The sequence below is a fragment of the Atractosteus spatula genome, chromosome 1 (assembly GCF_055471065.1).
Source record: "Atractosteus spatula isolate fAtrSpa1 chromosome 1, fAtrSpa1.hap1, whole genome shotgun sequence".
Lineage (NCBI taxonomy): Eukaryota > Metazoa > Chordata > Actinopteri > Semionotiformes > Lepisosteidae > Atractosteus > Atractosteus spatula.
Window position 1 is genome coordinate 53,757,729 of NC_142706.1, and position 13,181 is coordinate 53,770,909.

The 13,181-nt window shown below is 36.2% G+C and overlaps 1 protein-coding gene across 8 annotated transcripts in view; it reads right to left on the reverse strand.

The window, feature by feature from the left end:
• lrba (LPS-responsive vesicle trafficking, beach and anchor containing) overlaps positions 1–13,181 on the reverse strand; it is a 289,988-nt gene that overhangs the window by 180,158 nt on the left and 96,649 nt on the right. For 5 of the 8 annotated variants that reach the window (XM_088910702.1, XM_088910736.1, XM_088910729.1 and 2 more), the window contains exons 31-33: positions 9,283–9,361; positions 8,578–8,711; positions 6,897–6,958 (exon numbers count right to left, since the gene is read on the reverse strand). In XM_088910702.1, coding sequence (XP_088766828.1) covers positions 6,897–6,958; positions 8,578–8,711; positions 9,283–9,361 — 275 coding nt within the window. The remainder of the gene's footprint in view (positions 1–6,896; positions 6,959–8,577; positions 8,712–9,282; positions 9,362–13,181) is intronic. The other 3 variants (XM_088910752.1, XM_088910744.1, XM_088910720.1) reach the window with 1 other exon arrangement.

Here is a 13,181-nt window from a genome sequence, read left to right on the forward strand (position 1 = left end):
GAGTTTAGAGAGCACACTGTCCTGACTAGGGCCTTTTTTTGTATAATAATGGTTCCATCTCTCCTTATAATGATTTTTTCTCCTTTGGACACTACTAGGATCTATTTGTAATAAAGAGACATTGCTGGTACAGACACTTACTGATGACTGTCTCTTAAATTGACACCTGTTGCTTTACTCTGAAACCATGCTGTGCCTAGAACAAAGATGGCACATGACTTGATGTTTTCTTCAGCTATAGACAGAAACAGTTTTGGAAATTTGCTTCCTAGGTAAATTCAGGAGCTCATTTTTAATTTTAGATTTATTTACAGTGCAGTCCGTAAGTATTTGTACAGTGACACAATTTTTCTTGTTTTGGCTCTGTACCCCAGCACACTGGATTTGAAATGAAACAATGACTACGAGGTTACAGTGCAGAATGTCAGCTTTAATTCGAGGGTATTTACTGTACGTCTATATTGGATGAACCATACAGGAATCACAGCCCTTTTTTATACATAGTCCTCCCATTTTAGGGGATCAAAAGTAATTGGACAATTGGCTGCTCAGTTGTTTCTTGGCCAGCTGTGTGTTGTTGCATCATTAGTTCATGCACAAGAGAGCTAACAAAAGATCTAGAGTTGATTCTAGATGTGGCATTTGCATCTGGAGTCTGCTGCTGTTGTCTCTCAACATGAGGACTAAAGAAGTGTTAATGCCATTAAAGCGGGCCATCGTGAGGCTGAAAAATCAGAATAAATCAATCAGAGACATAGCCAAAACATTAGGTGTGTCAAAATCAACTGTTTTGTACATTGTTAGAATGCACTTGTGAGCTTAGCAATAGCAAAAGACCTGGTAGACCACGGAAGACTACGGTAGTGGACCGAAGAACAATTTCAATCGTGAAGAAAAAACTCTTTTCGACTGTTGAACAGCAAGAAGCAAGTTGATCTGTTGAACAGATCAGGAACACTCTCTAGGATGTAGGTATACAGTATATAGTAGATGCTTCAAAGACTACCATAAAGAGAAGAACACATCAGTATTATCTCAGAGGGTTCCCTGCAAGATGCAAACCACTGGTAAGAAAGGCCACAGAAAGACGCATGCTAAAAAGTACATAAAAAAGAGTTCAGGGACAAAGCCTTATGGACAGATGGGACGAAGATTAACCTGTACCAGAGTGATGGAAAGAGAAAAGTATGGAGAAAAAATGGAACTGCTCATACTCCAAAGCATACCACCTCATCTGTGAAACATGGTGGAGGTAGTGTCATGGCTTGGGCATGTGTATCTGCCAGTGGAACTGGCTCACTTGTCTTTACTGATGATGTGACTGCAGACACCAGTAGCAGGATGAATTCTGAAGTGTCCAGAAGTATCTTATCTGCTCAGATCCAACCAACTGCTTTAAAACTCATTGGATAGCGCTTCACCTTGTAGCAGGACAATGACCCCAAACATACTGCTAAAGCAACTATGGAGTTTTTCAGGGCCAAAAAGTGGAATGTTTATGACTGGCCAAGTCAATCACCTGACCTGAATCCCATTGAGCATGCATTTCACTTACTTAAGACTGAAAGCAAAAAGCCCCCGAAACAAGCAGGAACTGAAAATGGCTGAATTACAGGCCTGGCAGAGCATCACCAGGAAAGATACTTGGTGATGTCTATGGGTCGCAGACTTCAGGCAGTCATGAATTGCAAAGGATTTGCAAACATGCCAAATTTTATTTAAGATTATGTTAGTGTCCAATGACTTTTGGTCCCATGAAATGGGGGGACTATGTATAAAAAGGGCTGTGATTCCTATATGGTTCACCCAATATCGTTGTAAATACCCTCGAATTAAAGCTGACTATCTGCACTTTAACCTCATAGTCATTGTTTTATTTCAAATCCAATGTGCTGGAGTACAGAGCCAAAACAGAAAAAATTGTGTCACTGTCCAAATACTTATGGATGGCACTGTACATCCCCCATTTATTGCAAATGATGTCTAAGCTTGACATGTCTAGAGGAGCTGCCAATTTGTAATAAATATACTGAAACAATCACAAATGCAATATATATATATAAGCTAAACAGAAAACTAAATTACCTTAGAAAGGAAAGCATAATTTCAAATAAAAGAAAACCCTTCATCTAGCCAATTTTGGGTCACATGACATAAAATGAATTTCCCAAATATGTGCCCTTAATTTAAATGTAAGCATCAATTGATTGCCTTGTTCTGTTTTAGGGATACTATTTCCTTCATTACGTCAACTGATTAAAAATGTTCCACCCTTCTAATGTATGGTGATGATGAAATTCTGAAGTTTACCTTAAATAAAAACGGGAAAAAGAAGCATTAGATTCTGCCTAAATATTTAACACAAGGCTCTACTGACTCTGTCTTTCTAAAACGGCCCTGTTAAATCAGATCTATTTTTAATTAAGGCAGCTTGGATGATACTACTTTCAAGCTTTTTTGTCCTATACACTGGAAGCATTTCTGATAAATGGAAAAAGAATAGATGACCTGGCAGAAGGCTCAGACAATAACATGTGATTTACAGGACACAAATGCAGCTACTATAAGATTTATCTGACAGCACTTTCAGATAGTGGACTGGTGAGTATCCGATGAAATGATTTCTAGTCTGGAAATTCTACTACTGAGTAGCCACACGCATTATTTATTTATTAGATGTTTTGGGTTGAAACCTTTTTTTTAAATGATGTACTTCAGAATGCAAGGCTATAAATTTAGCTTTAAACCCGGACTTGAGGTGGTGTTATTGGAAAAAATGTCAGACTGAATTAAGGCAAGCCAAAAAAGCAGCTTTTATAAAGTGGCCTTGGTAAGTAGCCAATGCTAAGTTGATGTCTTTCAAAAATGATATTCACGTCTAATAGACAAGTGCACTTTGAAGGCACCGTCATTTAGATCTACTTGCAAAAGATGCCTGTCTAAACATTTAGCTTTGTGACAGAGATGAGCTTCAGTTTTATTTCTTCAAATATTACAGTAAAATGAATGCTTGTTGATTTTTTAACAGTTTATCTAAAAAATACTAGTACAGAAAGTTAAATATTTAAGGGTACTTATAAGTGAAAAAATATCATTATTATTAAAAGGCAGTAATAGTTCAAACTTAAAATCAGGATATCATACATTTTGCATATTGGAAGAGACTGTTGCTAGAAAGCAGAGAAGGTCTTCTCCTGATCGCCAAACTAATAAAAACAATAAATGACTGGCTCATGCAGGATTCCATAAAGAATTAAACTATATAATATGCTCGTAAAGTGTTGATAACTCTTTCACTTGATCATCAATGAGCTGGTTTTGCATTTTGACTTCCAGTACAGAAGTCTGTGCAGATCTGATGGGGTTTATAAAGCAGAACATTTGTGAATTTGTATTTCTTTATTCGGTGATTAAAAAAACCATATCAGTCACGTGACTAAAAATATAAAGCACTACACATTAGGCTGAGAGAAAGGTTTATAATACCATTGTCAGCATAAATGCCACAGTCATGTTCAATGGGAAAGACATCAGAGGAATCTGAGCTGTTACTTTGATTGTTGACCTGTGCTGAGCTTCAGTCGCATCCAAGTGAAGATCTTACAAATTGACCATTCTTAGAAGTTGCCAGAGCTAGATGGCCAGTTAACTCAATAGGATTTTTTGCAGAGTTGCACACATGTGTACAAATGTAAACAAGTGGGAGATTATTGACCATTTATATTGAGTTAGATAAGATGGCACCGTAAAACTACAAATTGCAGTGCTTGTGAGTATTTGAGATTTGCCTTAGCCAGAGTGATGCATATGCATTCAGGTAACACATAGCCTTTATTAGAATGTTTTTCCTGAATTCTAGAGCACATTATAGACCAATCCTGCCCCTGGAGGGCCAGTGTGTCTGCAGGTTTTCAGGGTCTCTTTATAATAATAAGGATTTCAGGATGCACACATGCAAAACAAAGGCAAGACATGGCAGACCCCCGCATCATATATCACAACGAACACTACCTTCACCTTTTTTCCCCACCAAACAACTCTGATGAGCGTCAATTTTCATTTAATTGGATCACAAGACTTGTCTTGCGGATGTAGTATGGCAAACTGGAGTCATCTCTGTTGCTGGGTCTCCTATAACAAATGAGCCATGCTTGCCACATTCATGCAGGCAAAGCCAAATGTAAGTTTTCTACACTTCATATCCTGAAGATGCCAGTATGTGTTGGAGATCTCCAGCTGTTGACTCCTATTCAAGATTGCCTCCTGAACCACTTATCAAACAGCATGACGGCAAGATACACTTGCACTTTCAGCCTGGCCAGATTGTCACCAAAAGTCTTACATTTCTTAATGATGGACAACTACAGTAAAAAGTTATAAATTCAGTTTTTTTTACAAATTCTTATATGGGCCTGGAATATATCTGGTCACTGATTTCTGGTCTAATTGCATAGCAGAAATGTCTTTGTAACAACCACTACATATTAGTGTAATGCGTTGTACAAATTCAACATGAAACCCCCTCATTTACATGCCATTCTTTCAACTACATCCTACATTTCTGTTTGCATTTTTATTGCTACGTCAAAGTGTCTGGAGAAAGAACATGATGTGTCAAATCATACACCTTAGTGTTTGTCATACGGCGCATCTGGAGTCAATGGTAGATTCATATGTGTTTCTTTTTTTCATTTATAGTTTATGCTTATAGTTTGTTACTTTATAGTTTGTTACTTGCATCTAACACTCTAATTTGTCCAAATTAATTGTTATGTTTGCCCAGTCATGAATTTTGTCTGAATCTTTTTGAATGCCCTTTGCTTATTCTCCACTGGTTATTAATCTGCCTGTTCTAGTACCATTACCTGACTTTACAAAGGTTCTCTCAGTATTTGATCTCCAGCCATAACAAGAGAATTCTTATGAGGGCTACATTTGAATGACATCCACTATTTGACTAAAGGTTTTCAATATTCCAGTTTACCTTTATCAGTACAGAAGCCTGTCTCTTTTATTATTCAACTTGATGGAACACTACATGATAAACCAGAACTCTGATGTTAACCGCCTTTACTCTTGAGCCCAGTACCACTGAGAAGAGATTCATATTCCACAGTTTAGAAGTTTATATATAAGAATCAATACAATATCTAGCGTGTGGGCTGAAATAAACCATGCTGCAGTTAATGCTTATGATGAAAATTGATCTTTAATTGCAAAAGACTACATGTTCTTTCACAAGGCAAGACTATCAAATTCCTGTTTAGAATCCAATTCTCAATAACAGCCTGAAGTGGTCATGCATACATCTTTCATATTCACAATGATTAAAAACTGTTTTTTGCCCTGATCCTTTGATCTCTGACACCAAGCCCACTCCATCTCAACAAGGAAATTAATTAAAATTTTAGAAAGAGAGCATGGTGTCCCACCCTATCGTACTTAAAAAAAATCAATCAAACTCATCCCCATCTCCACCCCAGATCTGCACCTTATTCTGTTGACATCTTATTCCATATCTCTTCCGCCTTTATGTACCAAAAGTAACTTCACTTAATAATGACATAAATCATTGCTGTGCCTTTGCCTTCTGACCCACTCAAAGAACGCACAAGCAAATCATAAAATGTAATTATCATAGTACAACAGTGTGTGTATAATTTATCCCTAGATAAATATGGGCTCATTTAGACCCTATCCATTTTTAATTTAAGGCGGAGCACTTCCCCCACAATAAAATTAAATTTGCATTGGCTGTAAGAGAATTTAGTTTGATGATTTATTAAAGCAATCAACGCCATATTTGCAATCCCTCTTTTATTTTCTTTTTCCTCAGGAACTTCAGCATGTGATTTGGAGTAGTTTCTGCCTGGGCCTGAGCAGCAAATCGCCAGATTCGCTGTTTGATTAGATTAGCATTAAACAACACCCTGACAGATATGACAAATAGGTGCATTAGACCATGTCATTTATTCTCCCTTCTGGATGCTAAGGTTCAGTTCTTTCCTGTGCCCCAGCTCCCCAAATATATGCAGCAAATGACACCGAAACTGATGTGTAATCTCTCTATATTACCTTTGGAGAATAAGTGTAGTGAATAATGCGAGATAAATGGGAGAGAAAAAGCAGGGGAAAGCATGCTTTTCATTAAAAATAAAACTGATAAAATACACTGGCAAAAAGAAGTGAAGTGTAATTAATCAATTTAGTTTCTTTTTTATTGTAGTGTGGTTTTAATTTTTATTTTTGGTGCTTCACATATTGTTTATGGAAACAGGAAAAGTACCCCAAAAAAGCCTTTTATTTGCCCCGAGTGTTTGAATGCTTGGATGCTGCAAGCCTAATGCTCTCCAACACTGCAATGTAACACCCATTAGGTGCGATCTCCTGAAGCCACAGCTCTTATTGCGGTTTATTGACAACATGTAGTATTGATTTTTCACACCTGCTATGATTCTTTCATTTGTATTCATGAACTGTCCATCAGCATTACCTAAATAAATCTGGCAACATCGCCACAAAAAATGAACAAGTCGATGCAAAGAAGCATTAATTTTGCATTATCCTTATTCATCAGCCAAGTAAACCATAAGGGCCACAAAATGAAGGTCAAAGGTTTTTAAATGGGTCGGAACCCTTGACCTCTGTACCAATACTCTTCTCATTAAAAATGCCTTATTGTACATTTTTTAAAACTAATAAGTGAAGTTGTATTGACAAGCAAGGACTGGCTGGAAAGTGGCTGGAAAGATAATCAAGGTAATAGTCTCTATTGCATATAATATGAGAGCAGTAAGTCATTGCCTGTGAGTAAGAAATGATTGACTATATTAAGCCGTAAACACAATGAAGTGTGAATCTTCTTTAGTATTAAGGGCAGTAAGCAGATAACTTGCCTGAGAACACAGCAGCATAACCAGCTCCACCACTGAACTGCTTGACTTCATGCAGACCAAACCTGAAAAGACAAAAAGCCACCCATTCTCATACACCACCTGACAACACAGGAGTCTTCACTTATCCACATTCAAACATATTCTGAATGAGCACTGCAGCAACCTGGATTTACTTACTGTACAGAAGAGTCAGGTTTCATTTTCAAAATTCTATGAGGTCAAATCCCCCACTACTGATAAGATGCCAAATATATTACAACACCTCTTTTGTTAGTTGATTAAAATCTGAAGCCTCAAATGTATTGACTTAATCACAGAAAAATAATGATGGGATAGTGGTAAATAAAAATTAAAACTGTTTTATCAAATATTGCAAAAATATATGAAAGAAGATTATTTTTCTTAATCTGCATTTATGTGTAATTATGTTTTGCTTATTAATGAAAATTTTTGGACATTAAAGAGAAAATACAACATTAGATTTTGCAAAATCCTTATGTATTTATATATCTGGAAAATGGTTGTAAATTTATTCATACTAAACATGTGGATTAACTGGTGATTCAAATAAAACTGGAATAAGCATATTACTAGAAAGATCAGATAAAAAAGATTAACGTATACTGGCTAGGATATAAAGCATAACGGAACTGTATCATGTATTTTCAAGGTCAGAAATCTATTGTTGAGCGTATTAAAAAATGAAATAAAATTGAATTGTCATTAACAAAATTTAAAACAAATCACCCCATGTATTGTAGGCAGCAAAAAGCTAAAGAACATATTAATAGTCCCTTAAAACAATGTGCTGTTGGTTCTTGGTTTTGGATTTACTTTGTTTTTGTTATATCAACTGCATTATCAATGCTTCATACAAGATTTACACAAAAAAAATCTGAATTAATTCCACAACATCTGCAGGGATGGAAATATTGATGACTTTAATGAACCGACAAAATGTTACTGTAAACTAATACATATTTGTGCCTTGTATTACAGCTACAAATGTGCAGAGCATATGTCTTATTGATCCATCATATCTGCATTTTGCTATCAGAGTGAGGGGGTTATTACATATGCAGAGAGGGGAAATGGCTTCATGACCTTTGCTTTCTCAGTTACTCGCTCCCTTCAGCCCTGCAGCTATCAATCAAGTTTCCATTTTGTTTGGTGGCAGTAGACATCCAAAACACTCTTATTAGTAGCATGACCCCTAACCCCTTTCTCTATAAAACCTTTGCAGAACTGTAATCAGTTAGTTAAAAGATACTCTAGATGGTTTACGGCTTAAATTTGATTACCATGGTGCTTCAAAATATTAAGAGCCTACACTTGAAAACTGCCTCATTCATTATGGGCAGCTTCCAATAAAGTCCAATAAAGTCTGTGGTTCATTCATAAGAGGACTGTCCTATGGAAAACTGCTTAAACCTGCTGCCAAGGATGACTTTAGGCTGAAGCCTGGCTGTGACACATTGCAATTCCTCTTTAATTTCTGGTCTGCAGTCACATGAGAAGATTCAAGTGATTCAAAACGCTTATGCGTCTAAATTATTTAAATCCTGTCTGTTACACAGCAGTTTGTGTCATTCATATAGGTGTGACATTTTATACAGGTATAGGATTGTGAAACCAATATTCCTATGGTTGCACTGACAGCAAGAGTGAATGAATTACTTACTTGTACCTTCTATAAGCAACTCTTGACCATGGCTGCCTAGAAGGGTACGAGAAAGAAAAGGAGCAAAGTCCACAAAAATCTCCCTTAGGAGAGGTGCAGCCTTTTCCAAAGCATGTTCAAGCCTTTCAGAGATGCTGCAAGAAACAGAAAACATGTTTTTTTTTAGGAAGTCAATAGTGGGTGGAAGCAGTGAGATGGAAGTCATTATGTATAAACATAAGTGGAGAACTTAAAGCAAAGGATGATTTTCACAGGCACAAAACCATTAATTGAAAAAAAGCCTCTCTAGATCAAGAGACACCTTCAAAAAACAGTTCTGCTGCACCTGTTCTCAAAGCCAAATGGTTTTAATCAAAGTATAAAGATTCCCGATTAGTCTGAAGCTGGAGGAAAACACATAGAAAAAAAAGTACAAATAAAAAACTTGGATATGACCTATGCAATACTACACATACTATGCACATGCATGGATCAGAAATTCTAACGTCTTCAAACTAGACTGCAATGTCATGAAATTGATAAAATACATTAAATGCAACTTAATATCCCATGCACATGAAATCTCTACTTCCAATCTTTGGTGTCCAAAAATATATTTTTCTAATCTAACTAGCCTGAGAAAGAATTCAAAATGGTTCCTAGAGCAAAAATATCTGTACGGAATTACAAATGACAAAAAATGCCATCCAAAAGATATGACAGTACCTCATATTTGAAACAGATTCCTGAGTCATTGGGGACAGTGTGGGAACAGATGGAAGATGTGCACTTGCAGATCCACTTCCTATACATAATGGAAGAGATTATTACATTTATAGTTTGCCCAACTATAATTCATTGATTCTAAAAAAAGGTTACATTTCATGTCTACAAAAATTAAAATAAAGATGAATGAAAAGAAGGCGGCGCAGTGGTGCAGTGGTTAGCATTGCTGCCTCGCAGCACTGGGATCCTGGGTTTAATTCTAGACCTGGGTTGCTATTGGCATGGAGTTTGTATGTTCTTATTGCATTCGCATGGGCTTCCTCTAGGCGCTCCCACTTCCTCCCACAATCCAAAGACATGGGGGTAAGTGAATTGGCTTCTGGGAAAAAATGGCCCTGGTGTGAGTGTGTGTTTGTGTGTCTGGCGTCCTGTTCAGGGTCTATCCTGCCCTGTATCTTTTGCTTGCCAGAATAGGCTCTGGCTCCCCAGCTACCCTAACTGGTGAGAAAATGGATGGATGGATAAATGAAAAGCATTGGATTGCAAACAGCATGTAAATGACTATAATGTTCATGGTCAACAAATGATATGAGAGAATTTTTAAGTTAATGGACAAAGTTCTATATGCAGGGGGACTTCATGTACAACAACATTCTAAAAAGTAAAAAGTAATGCAATGCCAAAGGCACAAAAATGGAACTCTGCTGTTCACTAAATGAGATTGTGAATGTTACAAAATTCATGATATGAAAATCTGTTTTAGTTTTTAAGACAAATGTTGCAGAAGGGGACGTTATTCCTAAATAGAGCTGAAGTCTCCAACAGCAGGAATCCCAGGCTGTTTCTCTGTGCAGTGCTGAAGCCTGAACTGTTGGAATCCCAGAGTGAGGAAAATCAGAATTTGTCTTGCACACACATGCAACCTGGTATTCGCAGGTAGAGGCAAATATGGTAAAGCATGTACTACACACTCCACGCTTGCAAGTACCTCCAAGTAAAACCAACTTTGCTATACAAATTTTGGTGTGCAACTCCATCTGATTTAAAAAAGATGAGTCACTCCCCCTCTAGCCCATCTGAGAAAAGTAAACGTATCTTGTAAATTATACCATGTTCAAAATAAACTTTTTCAAGCAACCACAGAGGCCTATTTTTAAGAGTCTCAGAAATTACATGACATTTTAAGGCATTTCTGCAGGATTTCATTCTTTTGAAGAAAAGAATCTTATCACATTCTTGATAGCAAATTTAATGATAAGCATGTTTCAAAACTCAACAAGCACCTTTGACAGATTTTTTCCAACATTAGAACTATATTGAATTTCCCAGTTGCGTAGCAATCGGCGCATGTGACAGACCACATGGCTACAGAACAAGCAGATGTGGCTTTTGGAAACTCTCCTGGGTGTAAATGAAGTAGCCACTTCAAACATGTGGAAGTAAATTAACTTATCTCTATTAATCTCCTCCCTGATAAACTGTCTCCTTCAGAGTGATGGTTTTACAGACATGTACAAGGACTTGAAAGGAAATGCCAATAGATTAGCAGTTCAGCGTTTACCCAGTGTAGCACTGTTTACAGAGACACACAAGGGCCCAGAAATCCAAGAGGCTTCGGACAAGAAAGCCTAAGAAGAGGGTTTTACATTCAGAAATACAGACTTTTTAAAATGAGCCTATATTTTAAACATCTTAATCAGTTGTGATTGGACATATCATTCTGTGATGATTGTAAAGGCTATTTACAGTATGGTTTGTTTGACTCAGTTTTGATATCTAAATGCCTTCAAAGCATTATCACATAGGTTCATCTAAGAAAAAAAAATATTATTAAAAATCTGCAACTGCAATTTAAAGTGTTATAACCTTCCACTAGTTTTCCTGCAAGGAAAGTCAGTAAATGTAGAATAGAGTAGAATGTTACATCAGAGAAGGTGCTTCTTTCTGCTCAAGAGTGTAAAAAAAAGTTTTTTTCTCCCATATTTTTATGGCATCTGCAATTTTAATCCTCTTAAGTTCATGTTGGTGTTACACAATCAAACTGCAGGGTAAAAAGTATTTTTGTACACTACAAAGCTAAAAAAGGTTTTTAATACAGCACTTTTAGCTAAAATAGCAGGTCATGTAAAACACCATGGATCACTTATTTCTGCTTTATATCAGTAACAAAATCATTTTTATTTTCTAAAGCTTGTCATAATATTAAAAGACATACTGTATCTAACAATGGTGGTGACTGTTTCAGAATGGGTGTCTGAATGCATCATAATATTTGATCATAGTTCCTTAACATTTTTTAATTAAGCATTTCCATGCATTTCTTCAGCTGCTTAGTTCAAAGACTATATTACCCATAAAAATAAGATTGTGATTAATTATTATTACTATTATCATCATTATTCTTATTAAAGTGGATGAAAATAATTCAAAAGTTAGGACACCCAGACCATGTTTGGTTCTGGGTAATTAAATGAGTTGTAGAATATGAAGGACAGATTTACCCATATTCAGCTAAGTATGCATTTTATTGTAAAGTATCACCCTCGGATTAATATATTGTATTTCAGAAATGCTAAGTAACAGTATGATTGTTGTTTGAGATCAGTTTAAACAGCACTGAAAAAAATACAGGAGTCTGACACAAGGTCCAGATGTTGTTTGGAACAACAAGTGGACCTTGTGTTTGGGGAAAAAAAAAACAAGGAAAATAATTTCCAGTTCTCCAAGAATTGTAAACCTGTTTATGAAACGATTTTCATTCCATGCAAAACAGATTATCTGGTCTTTCCATTTAGAAATACAAATTATGATATTAAATGTTTTTTTCCAATAAAAACATCTATGAAGAGGACTAATTTTTGAAAACACGTATTTGCCAATAAATAATAAAAAATAATAAAGAAAATGGCAATTTACTAGTTTACAGTAATAGTTTATAAACTAGTTTGGTTTTATTACTAGTAAATAAACTACTTTAATTTTATTGTGTGTGGATGAAGCGACACTTTTTCATATTATAATATTATCAGTGATAGTAGAGGGAAATGGTCCTTGAAGACAAGAGATGTACCATAGACAACCTTAAATATCTTAAAATGTATATTTTAAATATTAAAGAACCAGGATTCCTTGTATTCAAACCACAGATGAAGAAGAAAAAAAAGCCTCAGAAGACTGAATAGCAGATGAATCTAATGAACAAACTACAAATTAAAATCCACAGCAAGCACTTGAGTGGACATTTTTTTTCTCTGCATGACTTTCTACTACTACCCCCTTCATACAAACAGGTTTCTCTTATCAGTATCTAGAAGCTTTGCTTCATTAAGGACTGATGAGATTCTTCTTTGGCCATCAATAAAAAAAAACAGGTCAAGAGTGTTCAATTGCAAGGACTGTAGCAAGTAGCAGAAATCCTTTAACTTTCTCCTCTTACCATACAAATCCTGGTAAATCAGCTCGGATGACATGTCAAGCAACCACAAATATTACCCAATAAATAGTCATGGGAAATGAATCCCATAATCTGTGGGGGATACTTAAAAAACAGGCTTATGTGCTGATGCAATCATAGCTTGGAAAATGCTACTGCAATTCCCACAACGTTTCACGGCTTATTATACCATTCCACCAAAAGAAGAAGAAATTCAAAGAGGATTTTATTTCAGTCTGATGTGCTGTGACAGTCGGCATTTAAAAGGCATCTCTGTGATGAGGAACACAAATATTCAATGTTATCCTAGATCATCAACTTCAGCTCTTCACAGACAATGCATGTTGTAGTGATGGTTTACCACAAGCCACCCATCCAACTGCTGGCAAAGCTGTATGTGCAGCTCAACACAGTGCTCAAGCTAAACACTACAGGGAAAAAATGGTCTGGCCATAATCAGTCAAAG